The sequence below is a fragment of the Triticum urartu genome, chromosome 5 (genome assembly GCF_003073215.2).
Source record: "Triticum urartu cultivar G1812 chromosome 5, Tu2.1, whole genome shotgun sequence".
Classification (NCBI taxonomy): Eukaryota; Viridiplantae; Streptophyta; class Magnoliopsida; order Poales; family Poaceae; genus Triticum; species Triticum urartu.
In genome coordinates, this window is record NC_053026.1 from 122,582,483 (window position 1) to 122,593,044 (window position 10,562).

Below are 10,562 nucleotides of genomic sequence, written 5' to 3' on the forward strand. Positions count from 1 at the left end.
TCGATGATAGTCGGGAAGTCTTCATGCACGTGCCCCTAAGGGCTAGCGCCTTGGAGCCGCAGTCATCGCCGATGAACCCTTGTATAGATCTGAAACACCTTACACCAAATATTGCCACAAGACGAGAAACCCTAACCTTACCACCCTAAAGAGACGGCAGGAATCTACGCCGGAGCTCCGTCGACTACGTCCAGACGGATGAACTCGAGGAGGATCGAAGTCCGAAAAACAAACTCAGAGAAGTAGTGGCGCCATCCGTCAGAGCACCGCACCTGCGAGGATTAAAAAACCCTAAGCTAAACTACTAACCAGAGCGGAGACACGGGAATTCCCTTCCCTGTCACTAACCGCCCGAGCGGCGGCAGAGGGAAGGCAAGTCCATAGGCTTGCCGACGAAGTTTGCAGGGAAGAGTTTGCCTAACCACCTAGGGTTAGAGGTATTATACGTTTTGACGTGCTTTTTCGTTTCTTCCTTCACTCGACCTACTAAAATTATGCTCACCCGAGACTATTTAGCACATGTTTGGCGGAAGGCTATTGCTAGCAAATTTTTATGTTAATAAAGACGAATATTTAAGGTATAGAATTGAATGCTAATTCCCATATCCGCGGATTCGTCTAAACGTAGTCGGATCGTTTCAGATCCGTGTTAAAGATTTGCGAAAGAAAAAAGGTCCGCGTTGAAGATGCCGTTACTCCATAATATTCATCACCCTACTTGTCCACTTGCAGGGGCAACTACTACCCGATCTACGACTACGAGCTGATAGCATGACAGATCCATCCAGATCATACAAAACAAAAGAATCACACACACACGCACCATACGTGGGATTTGCCAGCACTGCACACCCAGCCGCACCCCAAGAAAGAAAGAAACCCAGCGAGGAGGAGGAGCAACAGCAACGACACTGCCAGTTGCCACCGGAACCGGAGCGTCCTCCCCTCCCCGCCTCTCTCCCTCCCGGAATATACCTCCTCCGAGCCAACCCAGCCTCCCGCGCTCCCTCCTTGCCTCCGGCCATGGCGTCGTCGGCGGAGGAGGAGGGCCGTGCGCCGACCAAGTACGTGCTGATTACCGGCGGCGTCGTCAGCGGCCTCGGCAAGGGCGTCACCGCCAGCAGCGTCGGCGTCGTCCTCAAGTCCTGCGGCCTGCGCGTCACCTGCATCAAGATCGGTCCGCATCCCTTCCCCTCCCGCCCTTCCCGCTTCATGTTTTCTCACTTCTCGCCCACTTCTGCGGCCCGCACAGGGTTGGGGTCTCGCGCCTCACGTCGCTGCGGTGTCGCGGGCGGGTCTGTCCTCATCATCTACTAGGGGGCGTCTCCCTTCCAACTTCGATTTTGGCTATTTAGAGTCTCGGCCCTAGAAAACCTTGCGACCCTGACCCATGTGAAATTGCGCTTCCCTGACCTCTTGGTCAGGTGAAAATGCCGCGTTTGTGCGCCTTCCCATGATTTCATGACGATTTCTCTTATTTATTTCCTCAATTTTGGGTGCCAAAGGGGCTACTAAGGAGATCGCATGCTAAGTTGCGTTCGTATTCCTTGTTCTGGTCAGAATTTGGGATGGGCGAATCAATCAACGAATGAAATAAACGACTGCTCCTTTTGGGAGTTCCAGTTATTGATTAAGCCTTCAAGATAGTTAGAGTCACGGTTGTCACTGCCCAAAAGGTACTGTGATTCTGGAGAATCAGTAGCTCTTGCCGCATTGAGTAATTGTCCAACTCATGTCAAGTTGCGGAGGTCTTTCATCTAACTAGTACTAGTTTTTTAGAACATTTTAATTGTTTATAAAAGGTGGCACAGGGTAGCTTTTGGGCCAAATGTGGATGCTGTGTCGGAACATTGAGGATAAATAAACATGTGATATTGTGTAACGTTTTAGTGCCTTTTCTTTACTGTGCTGGATTGGCTTTGCTACGATGACATTCCCATTTGCAGAGTTAGGAACTTGGGATCTTCCACTATTTTTAATATTGTCTATTTCCTGTGTTTTTACAGACCCATACTTAAACACAGATGCTGGTACTATGTCTCCCTTTGAGCATGGTGAGGTGTTTGTGCTTGATGATGGTGGAGAGGTATGCCCTCTTGGGTGCACATATAAATTTTAATCTTACACTTTCAGTGTTTGTGCTGTCTTGCACCTGACTTTTCAAATTTATAGGTGGACCTGGATTTAGGGAATTATGAGCGTTTCTTGGATGTTCCCCCCCCACACACACACACACACACAGACACAGGAAAAGGTTTCCTGATTGTCGCTTGAACTTCTAAACAGTGGATGCCTTTTTTTTTCAGTCTGTCATTGAGAAGGAGAGGAAGGGTGATTATCTTGGAAAGACGGTCCAGGTAACCACCTTGTGTTATTCAAAGCTATGTTCACATATGCACGGGATGCCAAATATGACAGCGTATGACACTCTTACAACTAAAATTTATCCAGGTTGTTCCTCATGTAACTGATGAGATAAAACAATGGATACAATCAGTATCCTCTGTTCCTGTGGATGGGCAGACTCGTCCAGCTGATGTTTGTGTTATCGAATTGGGCGGCACTGTAGGTAGGGTTTTGGGACATCTTATGTATGATACTTTACTTATTTCTATTGTAGAGGAGAAGTTGATTTTGTTCATGTTTCAGGTGATATTGAATCAATGCCATTCATTGAAGCTCTACGTCAGTTGTCATTTTCTCTTGGTATAGTTGGGTTTTCTTGTTGTAATTAATTCCCATATCCATGGTTGCTGAGAATGTGCTAGTTTACTGGGCTTCTGTGTCTGTTGTATCATTTCACATTGTCTCTCTTCTCTATTTATTCATTGACAGTACACTAATTTAGTCTTTCCTGCCTTCCTTTTTTGTGATTAACTGGACATACCGGTCATGTGGGGTTGGACTTATGGCTAGCACACAAACAGTAGGATTAGTTGGATTCTTTTTCCATTAAAATACGTATCTATAGGATTGAAGATGAGTCAAGGAGAGTTTGAATTAGGAAACCTTAAATTAAGGAATCTGCATCACGAAAGTATGGATAGGGTAGTTGGATTCTATCCCAGTTGTAATTTGATTGCATAATAAAGGGCAGTCAAGCAGTTATTAATATTTTTCCCAACCCGTTATTTTCTAGCCAGTTCATCATGCCTCATGTGCCTATCTCATGCACACTTCTTCTGTCTAATTACCACCATGATCACGGCACTTGATCAAGGTCATCCTGGTAGTGCCAAGGCCTCCCACCAATTACAGCTACACCTCTGATCTAACTCAGGCCATAAATTCTATGCTATGGAGTCAGACAATATTTTCTTTATTAAAAAACTTGTTTTTCTTGTTAGTGGTCGTACTTGGACATGTCACTCATCCATATATATTTTGTAGGTAAGGACAATTTCTGCCTCATACATGTGAGCCTTGTTCCAGTATTGGGTGTAGTTGGTGAGCAAGTAAATAATTCTCCCGTCATGAATTATACTAATCAGATCGTACTTGGACATGTCACTCGTCCTTGTATATTATTGTGTTGCAGTGTTTTGTCGAGGCAGCTAATCGTAAATATATGACCCTCATATTCTTGTCTCCTTTTTTTTTTGTAGAAAACTAAGCCAACACAACACAGTGTACGAGAACTAAGGGCCTTGGGTCTTACTCCTGATCTTCTAGCGTGCCGATCAGCACAGGTAACATGAATAATATCGTATGCTTTAAGATATGTCATCTCTCACATTGATAGATTTTAATTGTGTAAAAGTCATCTTCTGAGTTAAGATGCTTCTCCATATCACGAACACTAGTTGAAATGTGTGGTGAATTTGGACTTTCTTTTTCTTTCATGATAACAAGTCCTTTTCCAGAAGCCATTGTAATCTGGCTTGGTTTTTCCTATGTTTATCTCAATTTTCAGCCACTAATAGGATCCGCGAAGGAGAAGCTTTCACAATTTTGTCATGTACCGGTATGCTTTTGTAACGAGGAATTTGAAAAAGGCCATTTTGTTAACAATATTTCCCTACTTACGTTCTATATTGTTTCTTGCAGGTTGAGAACATACTTAACATCCATGATGTTCCAAATATATGGCATGTTCCCCTTATTCTTAGAGTGAGTTTCAATCTTAAACTAAAAGCTTAGCATTGACTATGTAGAGGAAGCTATCGAATTGGTACGAATTACATTTAGTCATCTCTTTGGTATAAGATTTTTATATGTGCTGCTTTCCAGAACCAAAAGGCTCACGAGGCTATAATCAAACAACTAAACCTTTCCAGGTGAGTCAAACGGTTAATGAAAACCATTGCTTATGAATGTTAAATGTGCTCAACTTTGCACGTATGAACTGTAATTTTCATATTACCTGTATAATTTTGGTAAAAATGGGCGCTGCTGATATTTTATGCATAATTAGCTTACACTTTGTATTTCTGGATATATTCGTTGCCTTTTAATGAATGTTAGAGAATGCTTGTTCTTGCATGATTAGTGTGCAGTTTGTGATTTGAGATAGTAATATCTTACCAGTTTCATACATGGCATTATTATTAGTATGTCTTGAAGCAATCATGTTTTGGTCTTATAGGTCTGCTGCCCCCCCTGAATTACGAGATTGGACGCTGATGGCCGAGTCATATGATAACCTCAGTACCTCTGTTAGCATTGTTCTACAAGTCCTCTCTTTATTGATTGCATGCTGCAAAATCAAATTTACTGAATATGGATCCATGCAGGTTAAAATTGCTTTGGTTGGGAAGTACACTAATCTGTCAGATTCTTACTTATCAGTGGTGAAGGTGGGTCAAGAATCAACTTTTAAACATATAAAAGCGTCTTTCCTAGTTACAAACATTACATCTCATACAAGGTTTATTATAGTTTTAAATCAAGCTTGCCAATGATGAAAATGATTCCAATAACTAGAATTTCTGCTTCTGCTGCGAAATAACTATTCAGTCAAAACTCTCCATGGGTGTCTACTGTAGAAGCAATCGGCTGGACTTCCCCATTTTTATGCTGTACTAATGATAAATATTGTCTCATTTATTATAGATGTAAACACTGTTTTTAATTCATGTATGCATCTCATTTTGTTCCAGGCTCTCCTACATGCCAGTGTTGCATGTTCACAGAAACCTTCTATCCAGTGGGTTTCAGCTTCAGATCTTGAAGATGCAGCTGCTGCAAGTGTAAGCCGCTAACAGTTTGCTTTTCATAAGATATGTTGGCTAGAGTACTAGCACAGTAGACCCGATGAACTTAATATGCGATGGGAAAGTGTACGTGAGCAATAGACATGTTGGTGTCCACAGGAATAGTAGTGACAGAAGCATTTACACAAGTTAGGGTGCAAGCGAAGGCAACACTACTTTTGCAGGTGTGCTCTGTGTCTGGCTGGAGGTAGGACTTTTTGTCCAGGAATGCCTGAGGCTGTGAGACACAGAGCACACCAGGCTTTGCTTCCTTGTATTATGCATCGGGAGAATGTGTGGTACAATCCTAAGTTATATACTCCCTCCATTCACAAATACAAGATGTTTTGGATATTTCAATATGGACTACATACGGAAAAAGTTAGAACAACTTGTATTAGTGAACGTAGGGAGCACCATTTATATACGCTTGTAACCCTGTGCAAACGATCTGAATTCATGATTGATGGGGCTACTAAAGCCAGGAAATTCCACAAGGGATGTGGTCTACAGTCTTCCATGGGACCCACCAAACAGGTTGATATATGCTGGTTTTCTCTCAGGCTGTACGGATTATCCTCAGAGGTTTTCTCCTGCCTCTGGAGACATTGACACCTTATCCCGCCTGGATATCTTTATCATTTCTCCAGAGCAAATGCTAAGGCTGTAAGAGTGGTACAGCCGGGGAGAAACTCATCTGGTGCACTGGAACTTGTGGTGCAACCAGTGCACCGAACCTCCGCCTACATATTTAGAAATTTTGCAAAATTCTACGAAAAATAGATGGTATAGACACAATGAGTACACTGCAGTCTAAAAATTTCAAATCCAAATTCAAAACATAACTTACGAAATAGAAATGACAAATTAAGTTGATAGCGATAATGGGTCGAATTCGCTGCCGAATTTAGATTAGCTACTATGCAGAGAGATTTGTCCTTTTGTTTCTTGAGCCGTATTCAAATTTTTATATTGGAACTTCACAGCTGTTAAATATATATACTGTGTCTGCATGCTGAATTTTTCCAAAACCTTTTAACATCTTCTAGACGAGTGAACCAAGGTTGGGTGCACCGGATACATACCCTTCCTTGGACACTGATGGGAATGGCCATGTGAGCCCAAGAAGATCTTGTCGTCGTTAAGCTCCTGAGCAGGGCTGCAGGCGGAATATTCATTGTTCTGCCAACACAACTGATGTTGATGATCTGTTCTATCTTGCTGCCGATTAGTATCTCAGTGCTGTAGATATCGATGTAATGCATACTATGCTACTAGCTCAACATGCTGCTGTACAAAGTCATTTTATTTGCAATGATTACATTTGTAGTGCATTTAGTATCTGTAGTCAATTTAGCAATTATATGACGTGTGTCCTTGCTTTGTTGTTGTGTCTTTGACTACCTTACTGTGGTATCATTTTTGTACAGGCACCAGATGCTCATGCTAAAGCTTGGGAAACTCTTAAGGTTAGTATGCTGATTGTCTTGGTTCCTCTGTGGCTATGTAAGCTCAGTCTTCTAAAAGTGTTCTAATTCTAAAATAAATCAGGGTTCCTCGTGCATTTTGATACCTGGAGGATTCGGAGATCGTGGAATATCTGGGATGATATTGGCTGCAAAATATGCTCGTGAGAATAAAGTACCATATCTTGGCATATGCTTGGGAATGCAGATATCGGTGATTGAGATGTCCAGACATGTGTGTATGCTTCCTTTTATTACTTGTCAACCAATTATCTTTGTAGACCCTGATTTTTAGGAATACTGGTGTAGGTTTTGGGCCTGGGAAATGCAGACAGTGAAGAGTTCAACACAGACACACCAGATCGTGTTGTTATGTACATGCCTGAGGTACTTCTCTGTCCAGTTATGTGCAAGACAAGGAGATGATGTTGCTTTAATGCTTTTGTAATTCACTGTAAAGGTATCAAAAACACACATGGGAAACACGATGAGGTTGGGTTGCCGTCGAACGTTCTTCCGTAAACCAGATTGTCTGACATCGAAACTGTAAGGATGTTGTATCCTTTGTTTGTTAGACAGATATATGTGAGGCTTCTGAATGCTAGTGTGTTAAAACATTTATCCACTGCTACAGCCATGAAATTTAACTGTTTGTGCGGCATGTCGTCAGGAGCTTTCGTTGAACTCTTAGTGTTTCTCATTGACCATCTGTTACATATATGCTGCTCTGTCACAATCTTGTTCACCTTCTAACATGGAGATTAATGCAAATGTCAGGTATGGAAATCCTCCACATGTAGATGAGCGCCATCGTCACAGATATGAGGTTTGCCATGACTGTTGGTTATTAAACCCCGTGTTATTCATGTGTCTATTATACCATTATTACCTTATGCTCCTTGGAAGTGATAAAAATTTCTTCTGTTTAAATAGGTCAATCCTAGCTTTGTTCCAATGCTTGAGAATGCAGGACTTCAGTTTGTTGGTTGTGATGAAAGTGGAAACAGGATGGAGGTACCGAGCAAACATCCCATTTCATCATTGTCTTGATGTTTTTTAACCTCTCCAGCCTGAACCTGCTTGCACTTACGATCAGATTGTAGAGCTACAAGATCACCCATTTTACATAGGTGTTCAGTTCCATCCAGAATTCAAGTCGAGGCCTCGAAAACCCTCGCCTCCATTTACAGGTACGTTTATCCGTTACGCTTTTATGCTGGCCTGTTAATTGCTCTCCCATGAATGCAGTGCCATAATTTGCCCCTGTTCTCGTTTATCACCGTGATATAGCTGCTATATAATTTGGTATGAAGGTCTGATACTGGCAGCGACTGAACGCATGCGAACACTTACAAATGTCTCCAATGGTGATGCTGGAGCTTCTGAGTAGTGTCATTTGCACACCGTCAGGTACTGTGTTCTCAAACTTGATTATCCCTGAACGTTTTCCTGGGATACCTATGCCCATCCGTTTTATGAGTGGAACTATTGTGTTATTGCTCCAGATGGATATCGCCCAATGTGTGTGCAGTTCAAGCATCTGCTTGTCGTCAAAGCAGTTTGCATCATGTAGTCATGTACCAGAAATGTACCTAAGCTGAGAGATACGTTCTGTTTTCCGTGGGGAGTGGCTTAACCGATCATCATACAATGGGGTCGTAATTTCGTTGGCACTTGTCGATGGCCATGCCAAGGCACTTGTTGACATCATTTGAGGTACAACCTGTGTATCAGTCTGAGATGATCATGTAAAGAGTTCTTTGACATGCCCCCTCTTTATTACCATGGTAAATATGGCATGCTGCAATGCGAAACCCTGGTGAAATAAGTACCCTTTTAGAAGAAAAAAATGCTATATATTTTTCTTTCTTTTTCGGAACAGTACCAGTCTTCTATTCATCGCAGTTTACACTTGTAGACATTCTGAAACATATAAACATCGATTTAACGTCAGTGGGTGCACGCAGACAACAAAATGTTTTGCCTAAGTTGCAGCACACCCTCAGATCCTACGCAACATCATTGTACAACGTTTAGAACATCAAATAGAAAGAATGGGGGCAAAGCACTTTGTGTCCAAACATACAGTCTACAAGGCCTGATACTGCACATCATATATCACAACCTGTCACCTAAGTTATAATGGCACAAAACCATGATGTTACACGACCTAAACTGCATTGCAGAATGGGCCCGCTTGCTAAAGGTTTCCATGATCCAGCCCATGATAAGGATAAGCACTAGGCTCCGGTTCGGTGATGGGATCATCTTGCCATATCGTTGGTCCAGAGACATGGTTAGGTGGATTCTCAGAGTAATGGATCCCAGGCATGCTTTCTTGGAATTGAATAGGCACAAATGGTTCGGAAAATGCCAACGGAGGCCAAGCTCCAGTGAGCTCGTTTTCAATTTTTATTTTTTTAGAGTGCGAAAAATTCCAAATTTATTTTTTGAACACACATGCACATGTATACTATGTATATGCAAAATTTCACAGTATTATACGTTTACATGTGGCGTACAGGAAAAAGACAAATGCACATTTTTTAATGGGCCTTTTATTTTTGTTATTGGGCCAGAAATTTGTTATTTTTGTACAGCCTACGAATCACAACATTTTTCGACGAAATTTAACACGTTCTTGCGGAATACATATAGGTTTTCATGGTATTTTTTTCAGATTTTTTTGGAACTTTTAAATACGCTTTTTGATTTTTTTCAAAATACCAAGCTTACTGGAGCTCGGCCTCCAAAAATCCGCACTTCAAATGGTTGCGCTAGAAGGTTGTGTTGGACAGAGGTTGATGCCTCCATGGCACTGCCACAATCCATGGATATGGGAACTTGCATCTGGCTATGGATGTTTGCTTGAACTGATCCTGGAAGCAGAGTAAATTGTGGGTCATCTATCAGGTCTGTTCAGTTTTGCTGTTGATAAGTTAGTGCAGAAACCGGTTGCTCACCTTCTAAGATCCATAGAAATTCACCATCCAACTGTGAAGGTGCCATGAATGTTGTAGGTTGCTGCTGGCCAAGGGGTGGGACACCTTAAAAAATGGCCAAGTATGAGCATATCCAAGTCACCGAAATTGTAAGGAATCCCATACATAAAACAAAGGGGATAAAGAGATAAGAGGGGAACAAGAAGCAACAACTACCTTGGTAATAATGTGTATTAACTGCATTCTCATCACCATGAACATGCTCATTGGAGTGAGATGGTTCAGGCCCTGTTTGGTTCATAAGTCCTAGGACTTTTTTTAGTCCCAACTTATAAGTCTCAAGTCTCTAAAAAGTCCCTACATGTTTGGTTCCTGGGACTTAACATGGACTAAAAGACCATATTACAACTATAAGTTTCTATAAGTCTCTCCATGAGAATCTTATTTCATAAGTCCCAAATGCCCACTTTAAGTCTCTATAAGAGCATCTCCAACAGGCGCCGAACGCGCCGCGCGCAAAAAACAGCTTTGCCGCGCACCCATCGCCTGGTTTGGCGCGGCGCGCAGCGCTGGCTCCAGCAGCCGCGCTAAGATGCAGCGTGCGCGCGCTGCTCCAGCACCGCGCAAAAAATGCAGCACGCATGCTTATTTTACAACATTTTCGGAAGCATAGATAATAAGATAAAAAACGATAAATTGCATAGATAAAAAACGATACAAAGGTATTTTACATCGGTGCAACTAGATAGATAGTTCGAAAGCATAGATAGATAGAACTACGGTGCAACTAGATAGAAACTACTGCAAGTCGCTATCATCACCATCAATCATCCTCGTCGGTGTTGTCTGAGGTATCGAGCCACATGTCGTCCCAACGTTCATCGTCTGACGTGAAGATCGACCTCCCACCTGCTGCAACGATATCGCACTGCGCATTCGCCAATGCCTTCCGCCAACGCCGG

At 42.3% G+C, this 10,562-nt stretch overlaps 2 protein-coding genes across 3 annotated transcripts; one reads left to right on the plus strand and one right to left on the minus strand.

Moving 5' to 3' along the window:
- The first annotated feature begins 806 nt into the window (after positions 1 to 806).
- LOC125508149 (CTP synthase) lies at positions 807 to 8,539 on the plus strand. Of its 2 annotated transcripts, XM_048672750.1 has the most exons (23): positions 809 to 1,177; positions 2,007 to 2,086; positions 2,173 to 2,254; positions 2,287 to 2,357; positions 2,452 to 2,569; positions 2,650 to 2,706; positions 3,391 to 3,455; positions 3,606 to 3,689; positions 3,914 to 3,964; positions 4,048 to 4,110; positions 4,231 to 4,277; positions 4,586 to 4,655; positions 4,734 to 4,796; positions 5,100 to 5,189; positions 6,623 to 6,661; positions 6,744 to 6,893; positions 6,968 to 7,045; positions 7,119 to 7,204; positions 7,436 to 7,484; positions 7,592 to 7,672; positions 7,755 to 7,848; positions 7,972 to 8,068; positions 8,164 to 8,539. In XM_048672750.1, exons 1-22 carry the CDS (start codon positions 1,024 to 1,026, stop codon positions 8,046 to 8,048), a joined length of 1,749 nt encoding a protein of 582 aa, XP_048528707.1. In that variant the 5' UTR covers positions 809 to 1,023; the 3' UTR covers positions 8,049 to 8,068; positions 8,164 to 8,539. The 2 variants fall into 2 exon arrangements, with proteins under 2 accessions (XP_048528708.1, XP_048528707.1); XM_048672751.1 differs by lacking the exon at positions 7,972 to 8,068 and having other exon boundaries at positions 807 to 1,177; positions 8,069 to 8,539.
- Positions 8,540 to 8,579: 40 nt separating this feature from the next.
- On the minus strand, positions 8,580 to 9,903 carry LOC125508148. Its single transcript, XM_048672748.1, has 4 exons — positions 9,817 to 9,903; positions 9,622 to 9,705; positions 9,430 to 9,537; positions 8,580 to 9,019 (listed from the first exon to the last, which is right to left on the minus strand). Exons 1-4 carry the CDS (start codon positions 9,899 to 9,901, stop codon positions 8,859 to 8,861), a joined length of 438 nt encoding a protein of 145 aa, XP_048528705.1. The 5' UTR covers positions 9,902 to 9,903; the 3' UTR covers positions 8,580 to 8,858.
- Between the last annotated feature and the right edge of the window lie 659 nt (positions 9,904 to 10,562).

Bases quoted from the DNA above. Each gene is read 5' to 3' on its own strand.
- LOC125508149 (XM_048672751.1), top strand. From the start codon at position 1,024: ATGGCGTCGTCGGCGGAGGAGGAGGGCCGTGCGCCGACCAAGTACGTG. The intron at 3,965-4,047 runs GTATGCTTTTGT...TGTTTCTTGCAG, and splicing joins CACAATTTTGTCATGTACCG to GTTGAGAACATACTTAACAT. The intron at 4,797-5,099 runs GTGGGTCAAGAA...ATTTTGTTCCAG, and splicing joins CTTACTTATCAGTGGTGAAG to GCTCTCCTACATGCCAGTGT.
- LOC125508148 (XM_048672748.1), bottom strand. From the start codon at position 9,901: ATGAACCAAACAGGGCCTGAACCATCTCACTCCAATGAGCATGTTCAT. The intron at 9,706-9,816 runs GTAGTTGTTGCT...CCATTTTTTAAG, and splicing joins TAATACACATTATTACCAAG to GTGTCCCACCCCTTGGCCAG. The intron at 9,538-9,621 runs GTGAGCAACCGG...CTCTGCTTCCAG, and splicing joins ATTTCTATGGATCTTAGAAG to GATCAGTTCAAGCAAACATC.